The 22299-nt window shown below is 40.1% G+C and overlaps 1 protein-coding gene across 2 annotated transcripts in view; it reads left to right on the top strand.

The window, feature by feature from the left end:
* ENTPD3 (ectonucleoside triphosphate diphosphohydrolase 3) overlaps positions 1-22299 on the top strand; it is a 167094-nt gene that overhangs the window by 118903 nt on the left and 25892 nt on the right. For both annotated transcript variants that reach the window (XM_053714270.1, XM_053714269.1), the window contains exon 3: positions 6523-6640. In XM_053714270.1, the coding sequence (XP_053570245.1) occupies positions 6523-6640 (118 nt within the window). The remainder of the gene's footprint in view (positions 1-6522; positions 6641-22299) is intronic.

Genomic DNA, 22299 nt, shown 5'->3' with positions numbered 1-22299 from the left:
CAATATTTAACTATATGTGGTAATCCTGAGTTTGGGCCTGGCCTAACCAATCAGATATTCAAAGCTTGGGCGTTAAAGGGTCTTCAAAATATGTGTCAACTACTAGACACAGACGGATATCCGCGACTGTTCGAAGATATTGCAATACAATATGACCTACATTCACGCGAATTCTATGCTTATCTCCAAGCTAGACACTATCTTCAGGAGCTATGCTTAAAATACGGGAATAATTGGTCCCGGGGTGAGCTACAGGCCAAGATCTCCCTGTACGCGGCAGGAATCTATATAATTTCCCCACTATATCTTCTCATAAATCAGAAAACGTCAAAGACACAGGTAACTGAGATGGTGGCAATGTGGGGCACATATTTCCCAGATATAGACGAACAGACCATTACTGGGAGTTTCCAAATAATCCAACAAAGCTGGGTACCGACCTCTTGGAGAGAGTCACAGATAAAAATTGGTCTTAAAAGATATCTTACTCCTGCTGCTCTCTCCAAATGGTATAAATCAAGAGTCCTTTGTCCTAGATGTTCTTCTTTAAGTGCAGATCTATTCCACTGTCTGTGGAGTTGCCCTAAAATACACCAATATTGGAAGAAAATATCCTACTGGATGACGGTAACTCTGAAATTGGATCATAAATTATCTCCAATAGATGTTTTCTTTCTGGTGAAATTTCAGGGAATAACCAAGAATTACAATCTGATAAACACTATAATCCTAACGGCTCGTAATCTTATCTTTAAACAGTGGAAAGCTTCTTCCGTACCCACAATGACACAATTTAAAAGTGCTATGATTAATCATTTCACAACTGAGCAATTCAACATTCCCTATCCACAAGATAAATATCTGCCTACATTCTTCAAAAAATGGGAAACACTTGTGAGATCTTTCCCTCTTGCACTTCAGAAAAAGCTGATTAAACCTCTTAGAGACACGGAGTATGTTATGGTAAACATTCTAGCTGGCCACTTCCCTGGAGAATGGGCGACAGATGCTGGGTGAGGTGATTAGGCGGGGCGGGGAGATGAGAGAGTTGGATATTTTGGTTTTTTTTTTTTTTTTTTTTTTTCTTCTCTTCTCGTTTTGTGTGATGTGTGTATGTCTGGGAGAGATATTAACTGTTAAAAGAAGTAAAGATGAAAAATGACCACAAATATGTCACAAATTTAGTATGTTTTCTAGACTTTGATACACATATGATAAATCCTGGTTGATTGTCTAATTTCTGTATTATCTTTATTATGTAGTTCACTAATGTGAGGGGGATTTCTGACCCTTACTTTGACACGGATTGTTACTGTTCAAATTTTATATGGAATAATTTATTCATTGTGATGCTTTTTTTATATTTGATTATTGTAATATATTTTCTTTACTATAAAATAAAAGTAAAAAAAAAAAAAAAAAGAAAACATTGAGCTCATGCATAGATACAAGGTAATTACAGAGGTAAAACATGTATTATTATAACTGTGCCGGTTATGCAAAACTGGGGAATGGGTAATAGAGGGATTATCTATCTTTTTAAACAACAAAAATTCTGGTGTTGACTGTCCCTTTAAATTTCTGTTGACAACACTGTCATCTCTTCAACCTCTCAAGACTATGAACTTTGGGTTGCATATAATTTGCACCTCTTGATTAATTCTTGCTGCTTCCATCTTAAGAATATCTCTAAAATATTCCACCTCCTCACACAAGACACACCTAAGATTCGTATTCACTAACTTATCCTAATATATCTTGACTATTACAATTCCATACTTATGGTCTCCTCAGCTACCGTCTGTTCCCTCTTCAGCCCATCATGAATGCTTCTGCCAGACTGATCTTCCTCAAACATTGCTCGTCATCTGCTGCACCTATGTCCGCTCCTCCATTGACTTCTTTTAGTTTCAAAACTTAAATTCAAAATCTTGAACCTAACAAAGGGGCCAAACTATAAAACTTTGAATGGAGCTTGATGCCCCTGTTTCCGCGCGAGCCTTCAGTCTTGCCGGAAACAGCAGTTATGAGCTGCTGCATAACTTGTCCGCCTGCTCTGAGGCTGCGGACATCAATCCCCCCCCCCCTCTGAGGAAGCGTATAAGTGAAACGCGACCGCGTCAGGGGCTTCCTGTTTATTTTAACTGCACTCTGTTAATTTCAGACTATCCACTAATTGATATTTTTATTTGTTGTTGTAACATTTGTTGTAACAGTTGGGACATATTGTGGGAAGGATGGGGAAGGGATTTATAGCATATTTAGTGTAAAAAAGTGGCTTATCTACCTTAATATAGGGCAATACAGGACACAGCTCCTAAATAGAGGCTCTTACATTTACCTAATTTCATTGATTTTTCCCCTCCTCCTCATATATGATAAACAACCTAAAATCAGCAACATTGAAGTACTTTTTAAGTCACAGAGTTGTGTTTTTAACCATTTTTCTGGCACGCTAGATACAACTTCTATTTCTGCTGCCTTTTTAACTATAACTAGTAAAAGTAAAATTTTAAGTGGAAAAATATAAACTTTATGTGTAGAAAGAGCATACTTTTCCCTATTCTCTTAATAGTTTTTTAAAAAAAATTTGATTTAAATGTTGTTATATGCTTTAAGCACACTCCCAGCCAGTTACCTCTTTCTATAATATAGACAACAAGGTCAACTGGGAGATATTAGCATTTTTGCCTTTTCCAGCAATTCTGGGATCACTTCCCTTTGTTTTGTTATCAATCCGCCCGATCCTATACGTTCGGGCTGATTGACACCCCCTGCGAGCTGGGGGGGGGGGGGCGGCATTGCACAAGCAGTTCACAAGAACTGCTTGTGCAATGATAAATGCCGACAGAGTATGCTGTCGGCAATTATCGATGTGCGGTGGACATGATACACTACATCGTATCATATCTGTCCACACTTTATTAAATCGGCCCCTTAGTTCTCAAAATGTTACTGTCTGCTCTTGTCTGCAAATAATCTTACCTGCTGCCTTTTCTCTGTCTAAGTCCTGCTACTCTCTTCCTCTTAAATAAATTACTCACATTCCTGTCTACAAGACGTTTTCTAGAACTGCATGTGTTCTTTAAAACTCCCTGTCTGTCTTTGTAAGACTTGCCCTCAACTTTAAAAATTTGAAGCGTTCCCTAAAAACACTATCGGCTAGATTACGAGTTTTTGTCGGTAAGGCTATGCGGTGCTAACGAGTCTTTTTTTCTTACCGCTCACTTAAGCCAACGCTGGTATTACAGGTTTTCTTCAAGCCGGCGTTAGCCTCAGAAAAGAGCGGTAAACTGGCAAAACGTGCTTGTGCACGATTTCCCCATAAGAAACAATGGGACTGAGCTGGTTGAAAAAAAACGTAACACCTGCAAAAAAGCAGAGTTCAGCTCCTAACGCAGCCCCATTGTTTCCTATGGGGAAATTAATTTTATGTCTGCACCTAAAACCCTAACATGAACCCCAAGTCTAAATACCCCTAATCTTACACTTATTAACCCCTAATCTGCCGCCCCCGACATCGTCGCCACCTACATTATACTTATGAACCCCTAATCTACTGCCCCCAACATCGGCAGACCCTACATTATATTTATTAACCCCTAATCTCCCCCTCAACGTTGCCGCAACTATATTAAATTTATTAACCCCTAATCTGCAGCCGCCAACGTCGCCGCCACTATAATAAATTTATTAACCCCTAAACCTAAGTCTAACCCTAAACCTAACACCCCCCTAACTTACATTGTAGCTAGCTTAGGATTTATATTTATTTTACAGGCAACTTTGTATTTATTTTAACTAGGTACAATAGTTATTAAATAGTTATTAACTATTTAATAACTTCCTAGTTAAAATAAATACAAATTTACCTGTAAAATAAATCCTAACCTAAATTACAATTACACCTAACACTACACTATCATTAAATTAATTACATAAATTACCTACAATTAACTACAATTAAATTAAATAAACTAAAGTACTAAAAAAAACAAACACTAAATTACAGAAAATAAAAAAAGAATTACAATTTTTTTAAACTAATTACACCTAATCTAATCCCCCTAATAAAATAAAAAAGCCCCCCAAAATAATGAAATTCCCTACCCTACACTAAATTACAAATAGCCCTTACAGCTCTTTTACCTGTAAAAAAAAATACAAAACCCACCCATACACCCAACCCTTCTCTAAAACCCACCCAATCCCCCCTTAAAAAAACCTAACACTGCCCCCTTGAAGATCACCCTACCTTGAGCCATCTTCACCCAGCCGGGCACAAGTGGGCGTCCAGAGGGGCAGAAGTCTTCATCCGATCCGGCCAGAAGAGGTCCTCCAAGCGGCAGAAGTCTTCATCCAGGCGGCATCTTCTATCTTCTTCCAACCAGTGCGGAGCGGGTCCATCTTGAAGACATCTGATTGGATCAGCCAATAGGATTGAACTTCATTCTATCAGCTTCGGATTCTATCAGCCAATCGGAATTGAAGGGACACCATCTTGGATGACGTCACTTAAAGGAACCTTCATTCTTCAGTCATCGTCAGATGGAAGAGGATGCTCCACGTCGAATGTCTTCAAGATGGACCCGCTACGCTCCAGATGGAAGAAGATAGAAGATGCCGCCTGGATGAAGACTTCTGCCGGTCTTGATGTCCTCTTCTGGCCGGATCGGATGAAGACTTCTGCCCCTCTGGAGGTCCACTTGTGCCCGGCTGGGTGAAGACGGCTCAAGGTAGGGTGATCTTCAAGGGGGGTAGTGTTAGGCTTTTTTTAAGGGGGTATTGGGTGGGTTTTAGAGTAGGGTTGGGTGCGTGGGTGGTGGGTTTTAATGTTGGGGGGGGTATTGTATTTTTTTTTACAGGTAAAAGATCTGATTACTTTGGGGCAATGCCCCGCAAAAGGCCCTTTTAAGGGCTATTTGTAATTTAGTATAGGGTAGGGAATTTAATTATTTTGGGGGGCTTTTTTATTTTATTAGGGGGATTAGATTAGGTGTAATTAGTTTAAAAAAAATTGTAATTCTTTTTTTATTTTCTGTAATTTAGTGTTTGTTTTTTTTGTACTTTAATTTAATTGTATTTAATTGTAGTTAATTGTAGGTAATTTATTTAATTAATTTAATGATAGTGTAGTGTTAGGTGTAATTGTAATTTAGGTTAGGTTTTATTTTACAGGTAAATTTGTATTTATTTTAGCTAGGTAGTTATTAAATAGTTAATAACTATTTAATAACTATTGTACCTAGTTAAAATAAATACAAAGTTGCCTGTAAAATAAAAATAAATCCTAAGATAGCTACAATGTAACTATTAGTTATATTGTAGCTAGCTTTAGGGTTTATTTTATCGGTAAGTATTTAGTTTTAAATAGGATTAATTTATTTAATAGTAGTAAATTTATTTCGCTTTATTTAAATTATATTTAAGTTAGGGGGTGTTAGGGTTAGACTTAGGTTTAGGGGTTAATAAATTTATATAGTAGCAGCGACGTTGGGGGCGGCAGATTAGGGGTTAATAAATGTAGGTAGGTGTCGGCGATGTTAGGGACAGCAGATTAGGGGTTAATAAAATTGAACTAGTGTTTGCGAGGCAGGAGTGCGGCGGTTTAGGGGTTAGTAAATTTATTAAAGTGGTGGCGATGTCCGGTCGGCAGATTAGGGGTTAAACATTTTAGTAAGTGTTTCCGATGTGGGGGGGGGGGGGCTCGGTTTAGGTATTAATAGGTAGTTTATGGGTGTTAGTGTACTTTTTAGCACTTTAGTTAAGAGCTTTATGTTCCGGCGTTAGCCCATAAAACTCTTAACTACTGACTTTTAAATGTGGTAGGAGTCTGGACAGGAGAGGGTCTACTGCTCACTTTTTCAGGCGATCGTAATACCGGTGTTAGGAAAATCCCATTAAAAAGATAGGATATGCAATTGATGTAAGGGGATTTGCGGTATGCTAAAATCGCAGAAAAAAAGTGAGTGGTAGACCCTCTCCTGCAAGACTCGTAATACCAGCGGGCGTTAAAAACCTGCGTTGGGACCCCTCAACGCTGCTTTTTAAGGCTAACGCAAGACTCGCAATCTAGCCGTATGATTCCAGAATACTTACCAACCTACATTATCCTTCCCTTCACTCTCACGTCTATCCGTGTATCTCTTTCAGCATGTAAGCATGTAATGTGCAAGAGCGTTATAATATTTTACTATTGGTTGTTAGTTTAGGAGCGGCAATGCACTGTTGATCTATGATGCTATGGTAGACTATGCACATATGCTACTTCTAATTGGCTCAAGGGCTGTGTTTAGCAGACACATAGTGCATTGCTGGCCCCAAGCTGACATTAATTATGACCTATTTTGATACTAGACAGCAATATCAATCATAATTGTGTAATTTATTACTTCAAGGTCTGATAAATATTAGAAACAGAATACATTTAGAAGAACACTATGCGTTAAAGGCAACAATTCAATAATTGTAAGCATTTTATGCAAATAATAGTGTATACATAGTAAATTTTATATTTTTCAGTATGGGATTGTGCTGGATGCTGGATCTTCTCGTACTACAGTATATGTGTATCAATGGCCTGCAGAAAAAGAAAACAATACTGGAGTGGTAAGCCAGACTTACAAGTGTAACGTTAATGGTAAGCAACATTTTTCATCATATTTTCTTACCTGTAAAAAGCATTTAAACAACCATGTTAGCCCATGCTGGATCTTGCCTGAAACACTGTCAAAGGTAAATGAAGGTCAAAATTGAAGTCTCAATATTCAGAAAGGGTGTACATGCACATGTCTTAAAGGGACAGTAAAGCCATAATTAGACAGTCATGATTTAGACAGAGCATACAATATTAAAGGGATACTAAACCCACATTTTGTCTTTCATGATTCAGGTACAGCATGCAATTTGAAGCAACTTTCTAATTCACTCCTATTATCAATTTTTCCTCGTTCACATACTATCTTGATTTTAAAAAGCTAGACTGTAAGCTTAAGAGCCATCCCATTTTTGGTTCAGCACCTGGGTAGTGCTTGCTGAATGGTGGCTAAATGTAGCAAACCAATCAGCAAGTGCTAACCAGGTGCTTAAACAAAAATGGGCCGGCTCCTAACCTTACATTACTGCTATTTCCAATAAAGACAACAAGAGAACAAATTATGGCCCAGATTACGAGTTTTGCGTTAGAGGCTGTGCGGTGCTAACGAGCAGTTTTCCCTCACCGCTCACTTACCTACAGCGCTGGTATTACGAGTTTTCAGAAGCCCGTCGTTAAAAAAAAAGAAGTGAGCGTTGAGCAAAATTTTGCTCATTACCGCACTCCAATACCAGCGCTGCTTAAGTCGGCGGTGAGCTGGTCGTACGTGCTCGTGCACGATTTCCCCATAGGAATCAACGGGGAGAGCATAACACTCTAACATGAACCCCGAGTCTAAATACCCCTAATACGCACTTATTAACCCCTAATCTGCCGCCCCCAACATCACAGACGCCTAAATTATAATTATTAACCCCTAATCTGCCGCTCCGGACACCGCCGCCACCTACATTATACTTATTAACCCCTAATCTGCTGTCCCCAACCTCACTGACACCTACATTATGTTTATTAACCCCTACTCTGCCGCCCCCAATGTCGCCGCCACCTATCTACACTTATTATCCCCTAATCTGCCGCCCCCAACTTCGCCGCCACTATATTAAAGTTATTAACCCCTAAACCTAAGTCTAACCCTAAACCTAACACCCCCTAACTTAAATATAATTTAAATAAATCGAAATAAATATTCCTATCATTAATTTAATTATTCCTATTTAAAACAAAATACTTACCTGTAAAATAAACCCTAAGCTAGCTACAATATAACTAATAGTTACATTGTAGCTAGCTTAGGGTTTATTTTTATTTTACAGGCAAGTTTGTATTTATTTTAACTAGGTAGAATAGTTAGTAAATAGTTATTAACTATTTACTAGCTACCTAGCTAAAATAAATACAAATTTACTTGTAAAATAAAACCTAACCTAAGTTACACTAACACCTAACACTACACTATAATTAAATAAATTAACTAAATTAAATACAATTACCTAAATTAAATTAAATTAGCTAAAGTACAAAAACCCCCCCACTAAATTACAGAAAATAATAAACAAATTACAGAAATTTAAACTAATTACACCTAATCTAATAGCCCTATTAAAATAAACCCCCCCCCCCCCCCCCCAAAAAACAAACAAAAAAACCCTAGCCTAAACTAAACTACCAATAGCCCTTAAAAGGGCCTTTTGTGGGGGCATTGCCCCAAAGTAATCAGCTCTTTTACCTGTAAAAAAAAATACAAACAACCCCCCAACAGTAAAACCCAACCCCCCAAATAAAAACCTATCTAAAAAAACTAAGCTTCCCATTGCCCTGAAAAGGACATTTGGATGGGCATTGCCCTTAAAAGGGCAGTTAGCTCTTTTGCCGCCCAAAGTCCCTAACCTAAAAATAAAACCCACCCAATACACCCTTAAAAAAACCTAATACTAACCCCCTGAAGATCGACTTACCGTGAGACGTCTTCATCCAAGTTGGGCGAAGTGGTCCTCCAGACAGGCAGAAGTCTTCATCCAGGCCAGGCAGAAGTGGTCCTCCAGACGGGCAGAAGTCTTCATCCAGACGGCATCTTCTATCTTCATCCATCCGGCGCGGAGCGGGTCCATCTTCAAGACATCCGACGCGGAACATCCTTTTCATCCGACGACTAACACAGAATGAAGGTACCTTTAAGTGATGTCATCCAAGATGGCGTCCCTTAGATTCCGATTGGCTGATAGAATTCTATCAGCCAATCGGAATTAAGGTAGAAAAAATCCTAATGGCTGATGCAATCATTAGGATTGAAGTTCAATCCTATTGGCTGATCCAATCAGCCAATAGGATCGAGCTCACATTCTATTGGCTGTTCCAATCAGCCAATAGAATGCGATCTCAATCCTTTTGGCTGATAGGATCAGCCAATAGGATTGAACTTCAATCCTATTGGCTGATTGCATCAGCCAATAGGATTTTTTCTACCTTAATTACGATTGGCTGATAGAATTCTATCAGCAAATCGGAATCTAAGGGATGCCATCTTGGATAACGTCACTTAAAGGTACCTTCATTCTGTGTTAGTCGTCGGATGAAGAGGATGCTCCGCGTCGGATGTCTTGAAGATGGACCTGCTCCGCGCCGGATGGACGAAGATAGAAGATGCTGTCTGGATGAAGACTTCTGCCCGTCTGGAGGACCACTTCTGCCCAGTTTGGATGAAGACTTCTGCCCGTCTGGAGGACCACTTTGCCCGGCTTGGATGAAGACGTCTCCCGGTAAGTCGATCTTCAGGGGGTTAGTGTTAGGTTTTTAAAGGATGTATTGGGTGGGTTTTATTTTTAGGTTAGGGACTTTGGGTGGCAAAAGAGCTAACTGCACTTTTAAGGGCAATGCCCATCCAAATGTCCTTTTCAGGGCAATGGGGAGCTTAGGTTTTTTTAGATAGGTTTTTATTTGGGGAGTTGGTTGTGTGTGTGGTGAGTTTTACTGTTGGGGGGTTGTTTGTATTTTTTTTTTACAGGTGAAAGAGCTGATTACTTTGGGGCAATGTCCCGCAAAAGGTCCTTTTAAGGGCTATTGGTAGTTTAGTTTAGGCTTTTTATTTTAAGGGGGGCTTTTTTATTTTAATAGCGCTATTAGATTAGGTGTAATTAGTTTAAATTTCTGTAATTTGTTTATTATTTTCTGTAATTTAGTGTTTGTTTGTTTTTTGTACTTTAGCTAATTTAATTTAATTTAGGTAATTGTACGTAATTTATTTAATTGTATTTAATTTAGTTAATTTATTTAATTATAGTGTAGTGTTGGTGTAATTGTAACTTAGGTTAGGTTTATTTTACCGGTACTTTTGTTTTATTTTAGCTAGGTAGTTATTAAATCGTTAATAACTATTTAATAACTATTCTACCTAGTTAAAATAAATACAAACTTGCCTGTAAAATAAAAATAAAACCTAATCTAGCTACAATGTAACTATTAGTTATATTGTAGCTATCTTAGGGTTTATTTTACAGGTAAGTGCTTAGTTTTAATGGTAAGTATTTAGTTTTAAATAGGAATAATTTAGTTAATGATACGTTGGGGGCGGCAGATTAGGGGTTAATAAATGTAGGTAGGTGGCGGCGATGTTAGAGATGGCAGATTAGGGGTTAATAATATTTAACTAATGTTAGCAAGGCGGGAGTGCAGCGGTTTAGGGGTTAATATATTTATTATAGTGGCAGCGATGTCCGGTTCGGCAGATTAGGGGTTCAATTTTTCTTTTAGTGTTTGCGATGTGGGGGGGCCTCGGTTTAGAGGTTAATAGGTAGTTTATGGGTGTTAGTGTACTTTTTAGCACTTTTGTTAAGAGTTTTATGCTACGGCGTTGTAGTGTAAAACTCTTAACTACTGACTTTAATATGCGGTATCAGTCTTGACAGGAGAGGGTCTACCGCTCACATTTTGGCAGACTCGTAATACCGGCGCTATTCAAGTCCCATTGAAAAAAGAGGATACGCAATTTACGTAAGTGGATTTGCGGTGTTTCCAAGTCTGGCCAAAAAAGTGAGCGGTAGACCTGTGCCTGCAAGACTCTTAATACCAGCGGGCGTTAAAAAGCAGCGTTAGGACCGGCATTTTAAGCCTAACGCAAAACTCATAATCTAGCCGTATATTTGTTAATAGGAGCAAATGAGAAAGTTGCTTAAAATTGCATGCTCTATGTGAATCATGAAAGAAAACATTTGGGTTTAGTATCCCTTTAAACAGCTTTCCAATTTTACTTCTATTATTTAATTTGCTTTCTTCTCTTGTTATCCTTTGCTGAAAGGTTTATCTAGGTAAGCTCAGGAGCAGCAAAGACCCTAGGTTCTAGCTGCTGATTGGTGGCTGCATATATATACTGATTGTCATTGGCTCACCCATGTGTTGAGTTAGAAACCAGTAGTGCATTGCTGCTCCTTCAACAAATGATACCAAGAGAATGGACCAAATTTTATAATAGAAGTGAACTGGAAAGTTGTTTAAAGTTGTATGTTCTACCTAAATCATGAAAGAAAAATTTGGGGTTTCATGTCCCTTTAAGCAAGGCAGGACTGGGAATAAAAAGCAGCCTTGTAAAAATGTGAAGATCAGCCCTATTTTCCTTTGAGTCTGTAGAATGCACACTCGCCATTTTTCTCAGGGGGGTTGCTGGGATACGCCTTTCCCAATATTTGTTATAACACTTATTATATTGGTATGTATAAAAAAAAGCCAGCTTATTGTTATATAGGCTACCTATAACCCAATTTCACCCATGGCTCCCTTTCACATTGGGAAAATGATTATTCATAGGGGCATATCTATCAAGCTCTATACAGGGAGTGCAGAATTATTAGGCAAATGAGTATTTTGACCACATCATCCTCTTTATGCATGTTGTCTTACTCCAAGCTGTATAGGCTCGAAAGCCTACTACCAATTAAGCATATTAGGTGATGTGCATCTCTGTAATGAGAAGGGGTGTGGTCTAATGACATCAACACCCTATATCAGGTGTGCATAATTATTAGGCAACTTCCTTTCCTTTGGCAAAATGGGTCAAAAGAAGGACTTGACAGGCTCAGAAAAGTCAAAAATAGTGAGATATCTTGCAGAGGGATGCAGCACTCTTAAAATTGCCAAGCTTCTGAAGCGTGATCATTGAACAATCAAGCGTTTCATTCAAAATAGTCAACAGGGTCGCAAGAAGCGTGTGGAAAAACCAAGGCGCAAAATAACTGCCCATGAACTGAGAAAAGTCAAGCGTGCAGCTGCCAAGATGCCACTTGCCACCAGTTTGGCCATATTTCAGAGCTGCAACATCCCTGGAGTGCCCAAAAGCACAAGGTGTGCAATACTTAGAGACATGGCCAAGGTAAGAAAGGCTGAAAGACGACCACCACTGAACAAGACACACAAGCTGAAACGTCAAGACTGGGCCAAGAAATATCTCAAGACTGATTTTTCTAAGGTTTTATGGACTGATGAGTCTTGATGGGCCAGATGGATGGGCCCGTGGCTGGATTGGTAAAGGGCAGAGAGCTCCAGTCCGACTCAGACGCCAGCAAGGTGGAGGTGGAGTACTGGTTTGGGCTGGTATCATCAAAGATGAGCTTGTGGGGCCTTTTCGGGTTGAGGATGGAGTCAAGCTCAACTCCCAGTCCTACTGCCAGTTTCTGGAAGACACCTTCTTCAAGCAGTGGTACAGGAAGAAGTTTGCATCCTTCAAGAAAAACATGATTTTCATGCAGGACAATGCTCCATCACACGCGTCCAAGTACTCCACAGCGTGGCTGGCAAGAAAGGGTATAAAGAAGAAAATCTAATGACATGGCCTCCTTGTTCACCTGATCTGAACCCCATGAGAACCTGTGGTCCATCATCAAATGTGAGATTTACAAGGAGGGAAAACAGTACACCTCTCTGAACAGTGTCTGGGAGGCTGTGGTTGCTGCTGCACGCAATGTTGATGGTGAACAGATCAAAACACTGACAGAATCCATGGATGGCAGGCTTTTGAGTGTCCTTGCAAAGAAAGGTGGCTATATTGGTCACTGATTTGTTTTTGTTTTGTTTTTGAATGTCAGAAATGTATATTTGTGAATGTTGAGATGTTATATTGGTTTCACTGGTAAAAATAAATAATTGAAATGGGTATATATTTGTTTCTCCAACATAGGTGTGTCCGGTCCACGGCGTCATCCTTACTTGTGGGATATTCTCTTCCCCAACAGGAAATGGCAAAGAGCCCAGCAAAGCTGGTCACATTATCCCTCCTAGGCTCCGCCTTCCCCAGTCATTCTCTTTGCCGTTGTACAGGCAACATCTCCACGGAGATGGCTTAGAGTTTTTTTGGTGTTTAAATGTAGTTTTTATTCTTCAATCAAGAGTTTGTTATTTTAAAATAGTGCTGGTATGTACTATTTACTCTGAAACAGAAAAGAGATGAAGATTTCTGTTTGTAAGAGGAAAATGATTTTAGCAACCGTTACTAAAATCGATGGCTGTTTCCACACAGGACTGTTGAGAGGAATTAACTTCAGTTGGGGGAAACAGTGAGCAGACTTTTGCTGCTTGAGGTATGACACATTTCTAACAAGACTTGGTAATGCTGGAAGCTGTCATTTTCCCTATGGGATTCGGTAAGCCATTTTTATTAAATAAGAATAAAGGGCTTCACAAGGGCTTTAAAGACTGGTAGACATTTTTCTGGGCTAAAACGATTGATATATAAGCATTTTTAATACTTCATAGTTTTGAGGAGTTATTTTATTCTTGGGAATTATGTAAAATAACCGGCAGGCACTGTATTGAACACCTTTTTCACTGGGGGCCTTCTCTAATCATAGGCAGAGCCTCATTTTCGCGCCTCTATTGCGCAGTTGTTTTTGGGAAGCAAGACATGCAGATGCATGTGTGAGGAGCTCAGATACATAGAAAAGCTTACTGAAGGCGTCATTTGGTATCGTATTCCCCTTTGGGCTTGGTTGGGTCTCAGCAAAGCAGATACCAGGGACTGTATAGGGGTTAAATATAAAAACGGCTCCGGTTCCGTTATTTTAAGAGTTAAAGCTTTCAAATTTGGTGTGCAATACTTTTAAGGTTTTAAGACACTGTGGTGAAATTTTGGTGAATTTTGAACAATTCCTTCATACTTTTTCACATTTTCATTAATAAAGTGTGTTCAGTTTAAAATTTAAAGTGACAGTAACGGTTTTATTTTAAAACGTTTTTTGTACTTTGTTATCAAGTTTATGCCTGTTTAACATGTCTGAACTATCAGATAGACTATGTTCTGTATGTGGGGAAGCCAAGGTTCCTTCTCATTTAAATAGATGTGATTTATGTGACACAAAATTTAGAGAAAATGATGCCCAAGATGATTCTTCAAGTGAGGGGAGTAAGCATGGTACTGCATCATCCCCTCCTTCGTCTACGCCAGTCTTGCCCACACAGGAGGCCCCTAGTACATCTAGTGCGCCAATACTCCTTACTATGCAACAATTAACGGCTGTAATGGATAATTCTATCAAAAACATTTTAGCCAAAATGCCCACTTATCAGCGAAAGCGCGACTGCTCTGTTTTAGAAAATACTGAAGAGCATGAGGACGCTGATGATATTGGTTCTGAAGTGCCCCTACACCAGTCTGAGGGGGCCAGGGAGGTTTTGTCTGAGGGAGAAATTTCAGATTCAGGGAAAATTTCTCAACAAGCTGAACCTGATGTGATTACATTCAAATTTAAATTGGAACATCTCCGCGCTCTGCTTAAGGAGGTGTTATCTACTCTGGATGATTGTGAGAATTTGGTCATTCCAGAGAAATTATGTAAGATGGACAAGTTCCTAGAGGTCCCGGGGCCCCCCGAAGCTTTTCCTATACCCAAGCGGGTGGCGGACATTGTAAACAAAGAATGGGAAAGGCCCGGCATACCTTTTGTCCCTCCCCCTATATTTAAGAAATTGTTTCCTATGGTCGACCCCAGAAAGGACTTATGGCAGACAGTCCCCAAGGTCGAGGGGGCGGTTTCTACTCTAAACAAACGCACTACTATCCCTATAGAAGATAGTTGTGCTTTCAAAGATCCTATGGATAAAAAATTAGAGGGTTTGCTTAAAAGATGTTTGTTCAGCAAGGTTACCTTCTACAACCAATTTCATGCATGGTTCCTGTCACTACAGCAGCGTGTTTCTGGTTCGATGAACTAGAAAAGTCGCTCAATAAAGATTCTTCTTATGAGGAGATTATGGACAGAATTCATGCTCTCAAATTGGCTAACTCTTTTACTTTAGACGCCACTTTGCAATTGGCTAGATTAGCGGCGAAAAATTCAGGGTTTGCTATTGTGGCGCGCAGAGCGCTTTGGCTAAAATCTTGGTCAGCGGATGCGTCTTCCAAGAACAAATTGCTTAACATACCTTTCAGGGGAAAACGCTGTTTGGCCCTGACTTGAAAGAGATTATTTCTGATATCACTGGGGGTAAGGGCCACGCCCTTCCTCAGGATAGGTCTTTCAAGGCTAAAAATAAACCAAATTTTCGTCCCTTTCGCAGAAACGGACCAGCCCCAAGTGCTACATCCTCTAAGCAAGAGGGTAATACTTCTCAAACCAAGCCAGCCTGGAGGCCAATGCAAGGCTGGAACAAAGGTAAGCAGGCCAAGAAGCCTGCCACTGCTACCAAGACAGCATGAGATGTTGGCCCCCGATCCGGGACCGGATCTGGTGGGGGGCAGACTTTCTCTCTTCGCTCAGGCTTGGGCAAGAGATGTTCTGGATCCTTGGGCGCTAGAAATAGTCTCCCAAGGTTATCTTCTGGAATTCAAGGAGCTTCCCCCAAGGGGGAGGTTCCACAGGTCTCAATTGTCTTCAGACCACATAAAAAAACAGGCATTCTTACATTGTGTAGAAGACCTGTTAAAAATGGGAGTGATTCATCCTGTTCCATTAGGAGAACAAGGGATGGGATTCTACTCCAATCTGTTCATAGTTCCCAAAAAAGAGGGAACATTCAGACCAATCTTAGATCTCAAGATCCTAAACAAGTTTCTCAAGGTTCCATCGTTCAAAATGGAAACCATTCGGACAATTCTTCCTTCCATCCAGGAAGGTCAATTCATGACCACGGTGGATTTAAAGGATGCGTATCTACATATTCCTATCCACAAGGAACATCATCGGTTCCTAAGGTTCGCCTTTCTGGACAAGCATTACCAGTTTGTGGCACTTACATTCGGATTAGCCACTGCTCCAAGAATTTTCACAAAGGTACTGGGGTCCCTTCTAGTGGTGCTACGACCAAGGGGCATTGCAGTAGTACCTTACTTGGACGACATACTGATTCAAGCGTTGTCCCTACCACAAGCAAAGGCTCACACGGACATTGTCCTGGCCTTTCTCAGATCTCACGGGTGGAAAGTGAACGTAGAAAAAAGTTCTCTATCTCCGTCAACAAGAGTTCCCTTCCTGGGAACAATAATAGACTCCTTAGAAATGAGGATTTTTCTGACAGAGGCCAGAAAATCAAAACTTCTAAGCTCTTGTCAAGTACTTCATTCTGTTCCTCTTCCTTCCATAGCACAGTGCATGGAAGTAATAGGTTTGATGGTCGCGGCAATGGACATAGTTCCTTTTGCGCGAATTCATCTGAGACCATTACAACTGTGCATGCTCAGTCAGTGGAATGGGGATTATACAGACTTGTCTCCGACGATACAAGTAGATCAGAGGACCAGAGATTCACTCCGTTGGTGGCTGACCCTGGACAATCTGTCACAGGGGATGAGCTTCCGCAGACCAGAGTGGGTCATTGTCACGACCGACGCCAGTCTGGTGGGCTGGGGCGCGGTCTGGGAACCCCTGAAAGCTCAGGGTCTTTGGTCTCGGGAAGAATCTCTTCTCCCCATAAATATTCTGGAACTGAGAGCGATATTCAATGCTCTGAAGACTTGGCCTTAGCTAGCAAAGGCCAAATTCATACGCTTTCAATCAGACAACATGACGACTGTTGCGTATATCAACCATCAGGGGGGAACAAGGAGTTCCCTGGCGACGGAAGAAGTGACCAATATCATTCAATGGGCGGAGACTCACTCCTGCCACTTGTCTGCAATCCACATCCCAGGAGTGGAAAACTGGGAAGCGGATTTTCTGAGTCGTCAGACATTTCATCCGGGGGAGTGGGAACTCCATCCGGAAATCTTTGCCCAAATTACTCAATTGTGGGGCATTCCAGACATGGATCTGATGGCCTCTCGTCAGAACTTCAAGGTTCCTTGCTACGGGTCCAGATCCAGGGATCCCAAGGCGACTCTAGTAGATGCACTAGTAGCACCTTGGACCTTCAACCTAGCTTATGTATTCCACCGTTTCCTCTCATCCCCAGGCTGGTAGCCAGGATCAATCAGGAGAGGGCATCGGTGATCTTGATAGCTCCTGCGTGGCCACGCAGGACTTGGTATGCAGACCTGGTGAATATGTCATCGGCTCCACCATGGAAGCTACCTTTGAGACAGGACCTTCTTGTTCAAGGTCCGTTCGAACATCCGAATCTGGCCTCACTCCAACTGACTGCTTGGAGATTGAACGCTTGATTTTATCAAAGCGAGGGTTCTCAGATTCTGTCATTGATACTCTTGTTCAGGCCAGAAAGCCTGTAACTAGAAAAAATCTACCATAAAATATGGAAAAATATATCTGTTGGTGTGAATCTAAAGGATTCCCATGGAACAAGATAAAAATTCCTAAGATTCTATCCTTTCTTCAAGAAGGTTTGGAGAAAGGATTATCTGCAAGTTCTTTGAAGGGACAGATTTCTGCTTTATCTGTTTTACTTCACAAAAAGCTGGCGGCTGTGCCAGATGTTCAAGCTTTTGTTCAGGCTCTGGTTAGAATCAAGCCTGTTTACAAACCTTTGACTCCTCCTTGGAGTCTCAATTTAGTTCTTTCAGTTCTTCAGGGGGTTCCGTTTGAACCCTTACATTCCGTAGATATTAAGTTATTATCCTGGAAAGTTTTGTTTTTGGTTGCAATTTCTTCTGCTAGAAGAGTTTCAGAGTTATCTGCTCTGCAGTGTTCTCCTCCTTATCTGGTGTTCCATGCAGATAAGGTGGTTTTGCGTACTAAACCTGGTTTTCTTCCGAAAGTTGTTTCTAACAAAAACATTAACCAGGAGATAGTCGTGCCTTATTTGTGTCCGAATCCAGTTTCAAAGAAGGAACGTTTGTTGCACAATTTGGATGTAGTTCGTGCTCTAAAATTCTATTTAGATGCTACAAAGGATTTCAGACAAACATCTTCCTTGTTTGTTGTTTATTCTGGTAAAAGGAGAGGTCAAAAAGCAACTTCTACCTCTCTCTCTTTTTGGCTTAAAAGCATCATCAGATTGGCTTATGAGACTGCCGGACGGCAGCCTCCTGAAAGAATCACAGCTCATTCCACTAGGGCTGTGGCTTCCACATGGGCCTTCAAGAACGAGGCTTCTGTTGATCAGATATGTAAGGCAGCGACTTGGTCTTCACTGCACACTTTTACCAAATTTTACAAATTTGATACTTTTGCTTCTTCTGAGGCTATTTTTGGGAGAAAGGTTTTGCAAACCGTGGTGCCTTCCATCTAGGTGACCTGATTTACTCCCTCCCATCATCCGTGTCCTAAAGCTTTGGTATTGGTTCCCACAAGTAAGGATGACGCCGTGGACCGGACACACCTATGTTGGAGAAAACAGAATTTATGTTTACCCGATAAATTACTTTCTCCAACGGTGTGTCCGGTCCACGGCCCGCCCTGGTTTTTTAATCAGGTCTGATAATTTATTTTCTTTAACTACAGTCACCACGGTATCATATGATTTCTCCTATGCAAATATTCCTCCTTTACGTCGGTCGAATGACTGGGGAAGGCGGAGCCTAGGAGGGATCATGTGACCAGCTTTGCTGGGCTCTTTGCCATTTCCTGTTGGGGAAGAGATATCCCACAAGTAAGGATGACGCCGTGGACCGGACACACCGTTGGAGAAAGTAATTTATCGGGTAAACATAAATTCTGTTTTTTTGTTAAGTTGCCTAATAATTATGCACAGTAATAGTCACCTGCACACACAGATATCCCCCTAAAATAGCTAAAACTAAAAACAAACTAAAAACTACTTCCAAAAATATTCAGCTTTGATATTAATGAGTTTTTTGGGTTCATTGAGAACATGGTTGTTGTTCAATAATAAAATTAATCCTCAAAAATACAACTTGCCTAATAATTCTGCACTCCCTGTATGGAGCTTGAAGCCCCGTGTTTCTCTCGCCAAAAACACCAGTTATGAAGCAGCGGTCTAAAGACCGCTGCTCCATAACCTGTCTGCCTGCTCTGTGCAGGCCCAGACATTGCCGCAATTCAACCCGATTGCAGGGGGCGGCGTTGCACCAGCAGCTCACAAGAGCTGCTGGTGCAATGCTGAATACGGGGAGCGTATTGCTCTCCACATTCAGCGAGGTCTGTCGGACCGGATCTGCACTGTCGGATCAGGTCAGACAGACTTTTGTTAAATAGGCCCCGGTGTGTTTTTGCGACGACACACAAAACAGTGTGTCACTCTGTCTCACAGTGTTAATTGAGTAGACACTCAAAGGAGGCTACTAAATGGTACATGGTCTAGGAAATAAAACTTACAAGGAAATACTTTGTGACCTCAAAAGAAAGGTGATTAAGCTGCATCACCTAATCATCAGCACTACCAGCTTAAACTGACCAGCCCTGGCTGCAGCCCTCTGGGAAATCTCCTGTTTCCTGGTAGGCCAATCCGGCCTTGGGGGCCGATTTATCATCGATCTGTCCAACAGGATCCACTCAACAGATCATGTTCAGGTGGTGTCAGCCAACCCGATCATACACGATTGGGCGGATTAATGTCTGCAGCCTCAGAGCAGGCGGATCAATTAAGGAGCAGACCGCTGCTTCATAACTGCTGTTTCCGGGGAGCCTGAAGGCTTGCGCGGAAACAGGGGCATCAGGAGCCATTGGGCCCTTGATAATTCTGCCCCTTGGTCTTAAGCACTGTATGTATAACAGTGTCAAAAACTTTGCAAATACAGCTGCAATACTGTGCTTAAGACAGGTTTACACTCCTTAGCCTACCTATGTATCTTCTCATAGAAAGTATACCAAGTTAAATAAGTAAGTTAGTAAGGGGTTGTTCACAATCCTTTAGAAAAACATTTCAAATAATTTATCTACAAAAATCTCCATAGACTTGATAGGTGTTCTTTTGTTAATAATCAGTGGTTTTTCTAATGGATTGATCTTTACAAATAGTAATGTATCTAAAATTTTGTAAAACCTGTATTACATTCGAAAATGTGTTTTGGGTCCTTCTCTTCTTTATGTGTTTTTTTGCCCTCATTAACATTCTCTATTTCTAAAATATGCTTTCTAATCCTTTCTCTTTCAGTCCTCTCCATCTCCCCCACATACTATTTTCCACATTTACACACAGGGCCAGATTACAAGTGGTGCTTTATTTATCACTTTCGCCTGTGTGCAAACACCGCTAGAAGCAAACTTTTAATGCACGCGGGTAAGCATGCATATTACAAGTTAAAAGAAAAATGTTTGCATGCAAGTGAAAGTCGATGCACGCTAACTTGAGGACTTCGGATATCGCGACCCTGCTAACTTCTTCTCCCTATAGACTTCAATGGGTTAGCACAACATAAAAAAAACAACTAACGCTTGCGCGATAACTCGACCACGTTTAACCAAGTGTGCTAACCTGAAGGTAGTTATAAATATTTTATCATTTTTCATAAGCAATTACTATATATGGACTGTGGAGGTTATAAGCGTAGTTATTTGTGAAAATAATTAAAAGGGGTTAAAGTGTTATTACATTCTATAACTGCTGCCCTTGTCAGTCAGTTTATTGCAGGAAAATATAAAGAATACCCCTTCTCTCTAGAGGGCCTCTGACAATATCTTCAGTATTAGAGCTCTGCTCTGGAGGAGGGTCTATGATATCTTCCTGTGCAAAGCTATAATAAAGGGATAGACATTGATTTTTCTAATTAACCTACCCCTTATTTTTGCACACGTCTGCTGTATGCTTTACAGAGTTTATATTCATGAGTGCTGTTTGGTGTATATATCTGCATTTTCCTAGAAGAATAGTGGATAGCGTGACAAGAAAACCTGAAGAATCTGGCGGGTTTGCACTGTTTTTATTATGGTCATGAGGAAATCTACTAAAGCAGAAAAATTCTTAAAGGCTCAAACAAATGCTCCAGTATCTGTGAGTGCATTTTTTCAATCACAGTAAGTTATGATGGAGGAAGGTGTAGATCCCCAAGGAATAAAGGGCACCATGGGGGGTACTCCTTCTCCTTTGGCCATAACAGTGGATTATGCAGAACAACTCAAGGCGGACATTGCTAATCTTCCAATTAATGTGTATTTTGACTCCTTAAAGGGCCATAATACCCAAATGTTTAAACACTTGAAAGTGAAGCAGGATAGCTGTAAAAAGCTGACTAGAAAATATCACCTGAACATCTCTATGTAAAAAAGAAAGACATTTTACCTCAAAAGTTTCTCAGTAGCCACATCCCATTGTAAAGGACTTCTAAGCAGAAAATCAGTATGTCTGTCCCAGGACAGCCGAAGGAGCGAGCTTTCGTGCACACTCATCTTATTTCCCTATTCAGTGTAAGGAAGTTTACAATGAAATCTCATGAGAGTTAAGGGAAATCTTATGTGATCACAGTAAAAGAGTTCATGACCACAGCACTGTTGATGCTGATTGGCTGCTGTTTATTTCTTTATTTTTTTTTATTTTTTTACCTGCAGCTGGACTGCAGCTGAGTATAACTTTTTACACAGAACTCACAGAAATTGTGAGGTAAAATATCTTCCTTTTTTACATAGAGATGCCCAGGTGATATTTTCCTTATACTGCATCAGTTTCAAGTGATTTAGCATATGAGTATTATGTCCCTTTAAAAACACTTATAAAGACAGAGCTGACGACCATGCGCAAAGAGATTGTAATAATTGGCCAAAGAGTAGAAGAGATTGAAGACACACAGGAAACTGTGATTGATATGATAAGTAGCATCTCCATACAAGCTTCAGTTCAGGAATCCAAACTAAAATCGCTACAAGAAAAGTTGGAAGACTAAGAAAATAGAAGCCGTTTGGGGAATCCCTTAGTCCATACAAGTGTCTGATTTACATGAATATTTACAAGGACTATTCCAACATATTAAGGGCCAAATTACAAGTGGAGCGCTATTTAACGCTCCCGCTCGCACACTCCCACGGGTTGAAAGTAAAAAAGTTTAAGCTCGTACGCTAACCCGATGTGCGCAAAAAGCCAAAGCATAAACCCAAATTCGTTAGCTAGACATGAAAATATGAATATTTCACATTCCAATGTTCTTCACATAGCATAATATATTCATATTTATTCATAAATACATATTTCTACATATATCTGATTGTATTTTGGTACTATATATATATATATATATATATATATATATATATATACATGATTATATATAGGTATAGATATATACAAATATATATATATATATATATATATATATATATATATATATATAGGAATATCTATAAATATTTAGAACATATTCTGCTATGTGAGGAACAATGGAATGTAAAATATTTACAATAAATATACATTATAACACTTTTTTAAATATGAATATTGCA

The sequence above is a fragment of the Bombina bombina genome, chromosome 5, assembly GCF_027579735.1.
Source record: "Bombina bombina isolate aBomBom1 chromosome 5, aBomBom1.pri, whole genome shotgun sequence".
NCBI lineage: Eukaryota > Metazoa > Chordata > Amphibia > Anura > Bombinatoridae > Bombina > Bombina bombina.
This window is presented reverse-complemented; position numbering and strand designations above follow the sequence as displayed.